The following is a 12,348-nucleotide window of genomic DNA, read 5'->3' on the forward strand; positions in this document are numbered from 1 at the left end:
GGTTGTGTACCTGAGACCTTTCTTGTTTCTTGAGAAAGGCTTGTACCGCTATATATTTTCCTCTCAGGACTGCCTTTGTTGTGTCCCACAGATTTTGAACCGTTGTGTTTTCATTATCATTTGTTTCCATGAATTTTTTCAATTCTTCTTTAATTTCCTGGTTGACCCATTCATTCTTTATAAGGATGCTGTTTAGTCTCCATGTATTTGGGTTCTTTCCAAATTTCCTCTTGTGATTGAGTTCTAGCTTCAGAGCATTGTGGTCTGAAAATATGCAGGGAATGATCCCAATCTTTTGATACCGGTTGAGACCTGATTTAGGACCAAGAATGTGATCTATTCTGGAGAATGTTCCATGTGCACTAGAGAAGAATGTGTATTCTGTTGCTTTGGGATGCAATGTTCTGAATATATCTGTGATGTCCATCTGGTCCAATGTGTCATTTAAGGCCTTTATTTCCTTGTTGATCTTTTGCTTGGATGATCTGTCCATTTCAGTGAGGGGAGTGTTAAAATCCCCTACTATTATTATATTATTGTCGATGTGTTTCTTTGATTTTGTTATTAATTGGTTTATATAGTTGGCTGCTCCCACGTTAGGGGCATAGATATTTAAAATTGTTAGATCTTCTTGTTGGACAGTTCCTTTGAGTATGATATAGTGTCCTTCCTCATCTCTTATTATAGTCTTTGGCTTAAAATCTAATTGATCTGATATAAGGATTGCCACTCCTGCTTTTTTCTGATGTCCATTAGCATGGTAAATTCTTTTCCACCCCCTCACTTTAAATCTGGAGGTGTCTTCAGGTTTAAGATGAGTTTCTTGTAGGCAACATATAGATGGGTTTTGTTTTTTTATCCATTCTGATACCCTGTGTCTTTTGATTGGGGCATTTAGCCCATTAACATTCAGGGTAAGTATTGAGAGATATGAATTTAGTGCCATTGTATTGCCTGTAAGGTGACTGTTATTGTATATTGTCTCTGTTCCTTTCTGATCTACTACTTTTAGGGTCTCTCTTTGCTTAGAGGACCCCTTTCAATATTTCCTGTAGAGCTGGTTTGGTATTTGCAAATTCTTTCAGTTTTTGTTTGTCCTGGAAGCTTTTAATCTCTCCTTCTATTTTCAATGATAGCCTAGCTGGATATAGTATTCTTGGCTGCATGTTTTTCTCGTTTAGTGCTCTGAATATATCATGCCAGCTCTTTCTGGCCTGCCAGGTCTCTGTGGATAAGTCTGCTGCCAATCTAATATTTTTACCATTGTACGTTACAGACTTCTTTTCCCGGGCTGCTTTCAGGATCTTCTCTTTGTCACTAAGACTTGTAAATTTTACTATTAGGTGACGGGGTGTGGACCTATTCTTATTGATTTTGAGGGGGGTTCTCTGAACCTCCTGGATTTTGATGCTTGTTCCCTTTGCCATATTGGGGAAATTCTCTCCAATAATTCTCTCCAATATACCTTCTGCTCCCCTCTCTGTTTCCTCTTCTTCTGGAATCCCAATTATTCTAATGTTGTTTCGTCTTATGGTGTCACTTATCTCTCGAATTCTCCCCTCGTGGTCCAGTAGCTGTCTGTCCCTCTTTTGCTCAGCTTCTTTATTCTCTGTCCTTTGGTCTTCTATATCGCTAATTCTTTCTTCTGCCTCATTTATCCTAGCAGTGAGAGCCTCCATTTTTGATTGCACCTCATTAATAGCTTTTTTGATTTCAACTTGGTTAGATTTTAGTTCTTTTATTTCTCCAGAAAGGGCTTTTATATCTCCCGAGAGGGTTTCTCTGATATCTTCCATGCCTTTTTCGAGCCCGGCTAGAACCTTGAGAATCGTCATTCTGAACTCTATATCTGACATATTACCAATGTCTGTATTGATTAGGTCCTTAGCCTTTGGTACTGCTTCTTGTTCTTTTTTTTTGTGGTGAATTTTTCCGCCTTGTCATTTTGTCCAGATAAGAGTATATGAAGGAGCAAGTAAAATACTAAAAGGGTGGCAACAACCCCAGGAAAATGTGCTTTAGCCAAATCAGAAGAGATCCCAAATCGTGAGGGGGGAGAAAGGGGATAAAAAGAGGTTCAGAAAGAAAAAAACAACAAAAAAGAAACAATTAAAAAAAAAACCGATAAAGAAAAAATATAAAAAGGAAAATATATATATATACATTAGATAAACTATTTAAAAAACGTTAAAAAAGAAAACGGTAAAAGTTAAAAAAATTTAGCAGAAGAAGAGAAAAAAAATTGAAAAAGAAAAAAAATTAAATTAACTGCAAGGCTAAAGAATCATGGGGAGAAAGCCATGAGTTCTGTGCTTTGCTTTCTCCTCCCCTGGAATTCTGCTGCTCTCCTTGGTATTGAAACTGCACTCCTTGGTAGGTGAACTTGGTCCTGGCTGGGCTTCTTGTTGATCTTCTGGGGGAGGGGCCTGTTGTAGTGATTCTCAAGTGTCTTTGCCCCAGGCGGAGTTGCACTGCCCTTACCAGGGGCCAGTTCGAGTAATCCTCTCGGGTTTGCTTTCAGGAGCTTTTGTTCCCTGAGCGCTTTCCGTAGAGTTCTGGAGGGCGGGGATGAAGACGGCGGCCTCCTGGTCTCCAGCCCGGAGGAGCTGAGAGCCCAGGGCCCCACTCCTCAGTGCGCCCTCAGAGAACAGCGCCCAATTACTCCCGTCACCCTGTCCTCTGGCCGCGCTCCGAGCTGACCAGCCTGCGACCGGTTCAAGGTAACCCCGAGCTTAGAGCTCACTACTCGGCTCTGTCTCTGTAGCCGGCTTCCCCGTTCCAATACCTGTAACCTCTGCAACACTCAGACACCCCCGATCCTTCTGTGACCCTGCGGGACCTGAGGCCACGCTGACCCCGCCTGGGCTTCACCCCGGTTAAGCCTCTGGAGCGATGTCCCTCAGCGGAACAGACTTTTAAAAGTCCTGATTTTGTGCTCGTTGCTCCGCCGCTTGCCGGGAGCTGGCCCCAACCCCCGCGGTCTATCTTCCCGTCGCTTTGGATTCACTTCTCCGCCAGTCCTACCTTTCAGAAAGTGATTTTCTGTTTCTAGAGTTGTTGTTCTTCTTCTCTTCGATCTCCCATTGGATTTGTAGGTGTTTGCAATCTTTAGATAAGCTATTTAGCTGATCTCCCGCTACCCGAAGTAGTCTCAGCCTGCTACTTCTCCGCCATCTTGACTCCTCCCCCTCTGTGGTCTCAATTTTATTTATTCCTTTTATATGTGCGTTTTTATCATTTTCACTCCTGATTGAGATTCTTGAGGACAGAAACTGAGCTGTTTTCTGGTTCTTCTCTTTCTCCCAGAGCATCTCAAGTCTGCCCCTCAGGACATAGGAAGCCTTTGTCATTGTTGGAGATTGATCAGTGTGTTGAGCATGCTCCCTAGCGTCACCCACCTTGCGCCTAATTATTCAGTAATCCCGTACAGAAGACTGTATTGTGGATTTGAACATGCCAGACATATCCACCAAGCACTGAGGAGATCTGACTGTAATTTTCCTAAATGCTGTTAACATCCTGATAGACCTATAAATACACAGAACAAACTGGTCGTTACCAGAGAGGAGGAGGTTGCCGGCGGGGGGCGGGGGGTCAAGATGGGCGAAGAAAAGTAGGAGATACAGGCTTCCACTTATGGAATGAGTAGGTCACAGGAGTAAAGCGGCACAGCATTGGGAACATAATGATATTGTAATAGGGTTGTATGATGACAGATGGTAGTTACACTTGTGGTGAGCACAGTACGACGTATAGAGAAGTTGAACCTCTACGTTGTGCACCTGAAACTAATGTAACATTGTGTGTCAACTGTACTCAAAAAACCCATGTTTTTAAAAGATTATCCTGATAATGGAATCCAAAACTGTACTTAAATTTAGTTCCTAACCACTGTATCCATTGGATCACCCAGTCCTCTTAGGCCCATGTTATTAGAAGCATAATAGAATAGTCCATCAGGAATTAGTATTTCAAAGAGTCATTTTGGTCATTATTTAACATTATATGATATATGTGCCCATTTAATTATATCTACAGATTTATGATTAGTAAAGAGATATTCATAGGTTAAATTTCTGGGTTTTCCTGCTTACTTTCCTTGATTCTTTAATTCATCACCAGCAATTTTCTATAACACTTTATAGTTTCTAAGCATATCAAAGCAAGTTCAGAGCCCTTACTTAAATTCTGCCAATAAGAGGGAACTATCATCTTTCTAGCTGGTTTTGTTCAGAAATGGTCATGATGAAAGAAACTGCAGTGGACTTGGGATTAACGGACGCCAGTCTTAGGCACACAGAAATCCTCTGCTGAGTAAGGTGACTTGGAGCTGCAAGAGCTAGGGGACATTCGAGTTTCTTGTTACCAGAATTCCCTGTGAACTGTGTTATAAAACAGGAACAGAAAGAGAAAGAAAAAGAAAAAGAAAAAGAAAAAGAGGGTTATGAAAGCACTCATGTTCCACCAAATCCTGTATAAGCAATTTCTACCAACAAAGAAGGAACCTTGTTTTTAGCCTACTTCTGCAGCCAGTTATTCTGTGTTGCATATTGTTAGAGCAACGTTCTTTTGCCTGGTACTTTTTCCATACCCCAGGGCAATGCTCTTTGTGTTTGAAGTATCTCCAGTGATATACGTAGGAAGAAGCACATATTTATTTTTACAGATCCCCCAAAGTATAGTAAATCATTCAGAATTGAAGAGAGACAGACTCTGATGCTAACACAAACAAAAAATAACCATGCTTAGGGCCCAAGAGTCTCTGGGGATTTTGTTGAATACACTACTCAGAAGTTGAATTAAACCCAGCTTTTGAGATTTTTCTGAAGTCTGTCCTTCTTTTTTTTCCATCTTTTAAAATAAATATTTTTCACGGGGACCCCAGGGCTTTATTTTGCATATATATTTTTAAAAATTACTTCTTGGTAACCAAGCAGTAACTCTGCCTGAATACTTAAACATAGTTTAAAAGGGACAAAAGACCTGCTGATTGTCTCAGGACTTGGGAGCTCCATTCTGTGCTTGGCCATGTGCTTTGTATCTCAGCCCCCAACCCATCTGCACAGCCTTGCACCCAATACCTTTAAAGAACTAAAAACCAGGAACGTGAGAAGAACTTGAGAGCCACTATTTCCATGACTCTCTAAAAGTGAATCCATACATAGTTATCTATTTGGATTCTCCTGATGGCACATGAATACGATATCTTTTTAAAATCTAGTCAGTGCCCTCCCTACCTATGCAAAAAATACCTTCCTTAGGGCTCTCTTACATTTTACATCTTGTTTAGTTAGTGTGGTAGTCAGCATGGTGGGCTCTGAAGTCAGACTATTCAAGTTTGAATTTTAGCCCCTCCCTTTACAAGCATCGTGACCTTGGGCGAGTTACCACTCAGAATGTCAATTTCCTCATCTGTGAAATTATCTGAGTAGTAGTGCCTCCCCCAGAGTCCTGAGGGTTAGCGGTAAAGGCTTTGTACAGTGCCTGGAACATAGTAAACATGTGATATTAGCAAGTATTTTTACTACTTATGCTTTGTTTCCTAAAGGTTCTTTGCAGGTGGATTTTAAGTGTTAAGAAGAATTATCGGAAGAATGTTGCCTATCATAATTGGAGACACGCCTTTAATACAGCTCAGTGCATGTTTGCTGCTCTAAAAGCAGGCAAGATTCAGGTACTTTTTAGAGCCGTTCCTATATTTAAGACTTCTTGCTTTGGCAGTAAAATCTACAGCATATTCTTTCTTTTTTTAGTGTGCAGTCAGTAACGATGAGTGGAATAATATTTGTTGCCACTTACAAAATAAATGACATCTTGTCAGTTGAAAAAGACTAGCATGGCAAAATACTTAGTTATTAATTTTCTTCCATATGCAGTATATATATATGGCCTATTTTAAAAAATCTTTAAAATAACTTCATGTTAAGTTTAATAGTCTTTGGGCAAATAGTTTCTCCAGAAGATTTTCTTCAGTATAAGAAAAAGTATCAAATTTCTCATGTTCCCATTCAACCTGCTCCATAGTAGAATTCCTCCAAAACCACTCAAGTGGCTTCATAGCTAATTCCAGCGTTCTCTATCACATTTTCTCTGGAGCACTCAGTTAAATTTTGTTAAGTCGCATCTCACGGAAAGGGTTTTAATATCATCTACATTGACCAGAGACTGTGTACAAGGAAGATCAACACAGAAAGCGTTCAAGTAATTTGTTCCTTTCCAGGCCATATTTTATCCATAGCTCTGTCTTAGGTGTTAACTTCAGTGGGAATTGACTAGTTCTTCTAGGTAAGTGATTCCAGGCATCCATCAAATAACTGTTTTTCATTCAGAGCTTCCATGCTTTTTTTTTTTTTTTTAAGTAAATTCTGAAAATGTTATTCTCTGTCTCTCTTTCCATAGGGAGCACATTTTAACTGGCTAGAGCTAAAAGAAGGAATTGTTGTCTAAGAGGCCATATGAAATACCATAGTAGTATTTCCCTGCCATAGCAAACATTTATAAAAAAATGGGATCAACTTATTTTGGGCTGTGGAAAGGTCATCAGGATTATACAGCTGAAGACTGTCCATGCTTTTTATGAAGAATAAAAAAATGATGATTTTGTCTAATGTTATAAACATACTACGTAGAGTGTTGAGAGTTTCCAGCAAAGTGGAGCTGATAATGAGTTCAACTTTGTTTTTTTACTGATGAAGGAGACCAGCAGGATAAATAATACAAATGACATATTACCAAAATAACCTCTATTTGGCTTTGGAACATATTGTGCAACCTTTTAAGGCCAGATTTTTCACTTCCAGTCCTCTTTTTTATGTATTGTTTTGCTTAATATTCACATTGTCTCTGTTCCTTGAGGATCCAGCAGCTACCAGCAGAGCGAGGGCAGCAGAATCCGCAGGCAGCTCGGAGGCAGAGAGACAGCCATTAGTTAAAGTTTATTTTGATGATGCCACATAGATGTAGAGAATGAAGAGTTAATGCTATTTTACTGTAGGTGGACTGATGATTGATTGCTTGAGGCACTTCCCCTTTTTGTGTGGATAAATGACGTTTATAATAATCCCCTTATGAAGACAAAGTACCGCTAATTCCCTGCAGAATAGGATTCTAGCCCGAATCCTTTGTGACCCTAAGTGCGGAAAGCACTCAGAAAAACAAGCATGTGATTTGTGAACAGAGGTAGAATCATGAAACTCACCAAGTGGTCTTTCTCTTTCCGGGGACATCTCGGGTGGAGCAGAGCAAGCTGACTGACCTGGAGATCCTTGCGCTGCTCATCGCGGCTCTCAGCCACGACTTGGACCACCGGGGTGTGAATAACTCTTACATCCAGCGGTAAGGCGCCTTTTCCCCAGCTAAAGAAGAAAACGTTTCTCTTAAATCGGAGGGCTGTCTTTATTTATTTATTTATTATTTTATTTATTTATGATTTTATTTATTTATGATTTTATTTATTTATTCATTTGGGGGGAGAAAGCATGAGCACGTGAGAGAGAGCATGAGCAGTTAGGAGGAGCAGAGGGAAAGGGAGAATCAGACTCCCCGCTGGGCAGGGAGCCCAGCTCCTGGGCGGGGCGCATCCCAGGACCCATGAGATCATGACCTGAACTGAAGGCAGACCCTTAACCGACTGAGCCACCGAGGCGCCCCTAGGGCCATCTTTTTTAAAGTAAAACCACAGCAAAATTTGATGGTACCAGATTTCAATTAATTGAGGCCCCATAACATACTCTGGTTTTACTTAAGTGAAATGGGAAAAAAAATACTAAATCCAATATTGTGTTGGTAGCATTTCTGGCCTGAAATTCAAAAGACCATTGTGTTGAGAATCATCTTTCACGAGATAATTACCAAGAGTGTTGCTTTGGTTTATGTATACCCAGCTTAAGAGCTTCATTAGGAAACGATATATTAAGACGAGTTCAAAAAAGATAGAATTTTACGCTGAAATAGAGAAGATAATATCTGAAAAGTGCTTAGCTCGACCCTGAGTACTTAGTGAGCACTCAGTAGAAGGAGGCTGTTGGTCTTAGAGAAGACAAGTTGAGGCCTGCAGTCAGACAGGATGCAGACCCTCTCTTTGCCACATGATTCCTGTGTGGCCTTGGACAAAGGAGCTGATTTCTCTATGCTTCAATTTCCCAATCTGTATGATGGCGATAATAGCTTACCTACCTCATAGGGTTGATATGAGTTTTAAGAGCTAACATGTATTGATAGCATGTGGAATGAACCTTGTGTATTTAAGTGTTAATTCTTAGCAGCAGATGCTAGTGATGGTCCTGTCGACATCAAAAGCCTGCTTTTTGGCTGCTTTTCAGAGCAGATACTAACTGGAGACAAGCATTTCAGGCTCCTCCCTCCCGGGCCATCCTTAAGTGACATTTGCAATGACAAATGAGATGATAAAGGTGACATCACTTGTCAGATTTTTGAGCCACTGGAACATGTTTATTTACTCATAGCAACGTAGTTGAGAAGCCTACATCTTTTTTTTTTTTTTTAAAGATTTTATTTAATTATTTGTCAGAGAGAGAGAGGGAGAGAGAGCAAGCACAGGCAGACAGAATGGCAGGCAGAGGCAGAGGGAGAAGCAGGCTCCCTGATGAGCAAGGAGCCCGATGCGGGACTCGATCCCAGAACGCTGGGATCATGACCTGAGCCGAAGGCAGCTGCTTAACCAACTGAGCCACCCAGGCGTCCCGAGAAGCCTACATCTTAATGGCAAAATCTCTTACTACTGAGCATTTCTTTAGGTATGCAAGTGAGGCAGCAAATGGGGAGACCCCTTAAGGAAGTTCCAGATGTCTGATATCTTGAGGGAATTTCAGAGAGCTCTCGAGTCACAGTCCCTTTATCTAAATAAACGGAAAACTTCATATAACAAGAATTGTAGTGATGCGGCCACCATGTCCTCTGCTGACCTTTAATGGGAAAAGATGGCAAGCTCTTGCCCAACTGTCAGAGACTGGCTGTTTCCTCTTTAAGATCTGAACTTAAAGAGGAAACATTTTGGAGAACAGGCTGGATGCCATGTCCTTTGTCCTATGTGCTCTGCCATGTGATCGTGCTCCTGAGCCTCATGTTGACACGGGAGTAATTACGAAAGGGAAAAACGACATGGAAAGATGTTAGTGTGGGTCAAACACAGCCAGAAGATCCAAGACAGTGGTGTATATTGCCTCCATACCTCAAAGCTGAACGTAATATTATTAGTGTATGGTTGGCTTTAAGATGCCATGTTGCCCTGCTTTAGAGTGAAAAAAACACTCAGCTATTTTTTCCTTTGTTTATTTAAAAATAATTACCCGGAAAAACATCTGGAGAAACGTCATCTTCTCTTCAAAAAAAAAAAAAAGTCCTGGGAAAAATTCATAGACTGGAGAATCTTGCCTCCACACACCCCACAAAGCAGACTTCCACCAAGTAAGAATAACTTTAAGAAAAAAAGTTAAAGGAGTTTCAGAGATTTTTATTTCTTCCTACATCTCTGTGGTTTGAGTAGAGGAAACCAAGAATTTTCCAAGGATATTGCTTTTTTTTTTCTTTCCTTAGTGGTAAACGAGTAATACTTCAGGAGGATTTTCATAACCGGGGGACTCTTGGGGGAATAAGAGTACCATAAACATTCCCTTGTAGAGCTAACTTGTAAAAAGGGGTACCATGTCCAGTCTCGTCAGTACCAAACACTACGTGAGGAAAACCATTACAATCAGAGAAGGCACAGAACTAAAACTAATATATCAAAAAGATGGAAAGCACTCATGTCGAACCGAAGTTAGAAACTGAACTTCCCCTGTCATTCGTTTTTCTTGAACATCTTTTCAGAAAATTAATTTGAAGTAAGATATATAGGAAACCATGTTTTGATCCATTATTTGGTCCTTTGATGGCTTCCTTGATTAGGAAAACTGTCATTGTGAGGAGAGCCACAAGTATGCCAGTGAAATATTTGGAGGAAGTGTTCACTGCTATGCTCTCTTCTCCCATTTGGGTGGGTAAAACCGAGAGTGGTTTCTGATAGATATTAAATTGTTACTTTAAAAACAGGCAGTAATGGGGACAAAATGTCACAGACATCTACTAGAGAAAGCACAGCATGACCTTCGGCCCATGTTGAGAATCCTCTTGCATTAGGCCGGCAGTCAGTATAAGAAGACTGTTGTGGATGCATTTATTTGTTAGATTTGAGTTTGGTATTTTATAAAAGAATAAGTGAAAGTGTCCTGCCTTTTAGGCAGCCTGCTAATGGACAATTACTAGGGCTCAGCACTTTGTGAGGCAGAAAGAGAGCTATGAAGTATAAAATGTGGTTCCTGTAATTAAGTAATTTTCATAGTCTCATGAAATGGTGGTGCTTGATATAAGAAAAGTACCCAGTAAGTGCTGAGGTGCTTTGTAATGTGGACTGTAAGCATTCGGCAGAAGAGATGGGTCAAGACCCGTGCAGTCCCTCTCCAGTTAAAGGACCAGGTGAGATAAAGTGGATCCTGAGATGTGGGTAAGATTTGGATAGGAGAGGGAATGAAGATAGCCCAGAAACACTTGGAGGTGGGTAGGCATTCTCAGGGAACAGCAATGGCTGGCCCAGTGCAGAGTCCAAAGGCTCCACTGACCGGGACCGAGAGTCAGAGCATGAACAAGTAGAAGGTAGCGGCCCCTTGGAGGGAGAGCTATAAAACTAAGCAGTGAGCTCGAGCTGTGGTAGAGTGAAGATACCAGGAGCATTGCAGTGAGTCATAAGGACCTTGCTGAGGAAGGAAGGATGACTGAACGTCAGATACAAGGTGCAGTGGGTAATAATTGGGAGCACGGAGTTCAGCCCGGAGGCTGGTACAGCTGCCGCATACATGGGGCCTCTCACATACTGGCTACAGGGAGGAAGAGATGAGGGAGAAGTGCTTTTCCATTTACTACAAAACAGATGCTAATATGCATGAAGGAAGGGGGAAATCACTCGTGACCCAAGAAACTGGAACAGCGATGGAGCCATTGATGAAAATGGAGGAACTGGGAAGTGTGTGCATGTGTGTGTACTTAGGGAGGAAGGGACGAAAAGGGCAGAAGGGGGAGGAGTGTTGGCAATGAGGAGAAAATAATAAATAGTGTGGTATTTAGAAGAGGTAAAATGATTAAAGGAATGGTTTTTTTCTTTTTTGCCAAGTTTCCATAAAACCAGAATAAAAGAGTTTCCTGGTAACCATAATCAGACCATGTCTGTGTCCTGGGTCTGTGCCCTGGTCTCCCCGACTCTAGCAGAGGAATGGGAGTGAGCTGGAGTCCAGGCCCGCATGGGGACAGTAGACGGTCAGCGGGCTCCAAGGGCCTCACCAGGGGAGACAGCACAGGAATCACCATTTGTGAAGTTCAGCTGGGTAGAGTCTCTATTAGCCAGAAATGAGATCGCTCCCGATTAGGGTGGAGGGCTTGAGAGACTGGAGTCTCTCAATATGCAAGAACTGCAAGTTCAAGGAGTCCTAATGTCACTAGCTAATAATAATCATAATAATAGAAGTTAACACTTAATATGGCCCTTACCATGTGGCACTGGGAACTCTTTTTAGTCCTTTATATACATGAGTTCAGTTAGTCCTTAGACTACCCTGCAGTGGCTACGATGGTTACCGTGGTTAAAGGCTGGCTCGAGCCAGACGCCTGGGTGCAAAAGCAAACACTGACTCCATCTGACCTTGAGTGAGTCATTTAATATCCCTCTCTCTATTTCCTTCTCTGTGCAATGGAGTAATGACAGTATCTGTCTTGCAGTTTGTTTTGTTTTGTTTTAACAAGGATTAAGGAGTATAAATAAATGTAAAGGACTTGGAACAGTACCCAGCACAGAGTAGATACTCTACAGCTTTTAGCATTTTCTTTCCTTTTTTCTTTTTTGTAAGGATATTATTTATTTATTTGAGAGAAAGAGAGTGAGAAAGAGCACCAGAGCACAAGCAGGGTCTGGGGCAGAGACAGAAGGAGAAGCAGACTCCCAGCTGAGCAGGGAGCCTGACACGAGACTCGCTCCCGGGACCCTGAGATCATGACTGGAGCCAAAGGCAGACACTTAACCAGCTGGGTCACCCAGGTGCCCTAATCTTAGCATTTTCAAATGGGGATACTATTAAGGACATACATTTGAATTCAGGATCTTGCTTCATCCCATGGTGGGACGTGGAGCAGGCCACAGCAGAAATACTGCATCTGGCAGCACCTAGCAGCTGTGGAACAAAGAAGGGCGTACGTATCATTGACGTGAACAGAGACTATCCGTGGGGTCCAGGCAGTCAAAGAACGCGGGTCAAAAGACCCAACGAGTCATGAGTTTGAATATCTGTGGCATCTAGTGTGATC

At 41.6% G+C, this 12,348-nt stretch overlaps 1 protein-coding gene across 2 annotated transcripts in view; it reads left to right on the top strand.

The window, feature by feature from the left end:
• The window catches only part of LOC111153963 (phosphodiesterase 5A), a 156,097-nt gene that overhangs the window by 120,669 nt on the left and 23,080 nt on the right, over positions 1-12,348 (top strand). For both annotated transcript variants that reach the window (XM_022513324.1, XM_022513330.1), the window contains exons 13-14: positions 5,549-5,674; positions 7,241-7,335. In XM_022513324.1, coding sequence (XP_022369032.1) covers positions 5,549-5,674; positions 7,241-7,335 — 221 coding nt within the window. The remainder of the gene's footprint in view (positions 1-5,548; positions 5,675-7,240; positions 7,336-12,348) is intronic.

Source organism: Enhydra lutris, unplaced genomic scaffold (assembly GCF_002288905.1).
Source record: "Enhydra lutris kenyoni isolate GAN:26980312 unplaced genomic scaffold, ASM228890v2 scaffoldscaffold3, whole genome shotgun sequence".
NCBI lineage: Eukaryota > Metazoa > Chordata > Mammalia > Carnivora > Mustelidae > Enhydra > Enhydra lutris.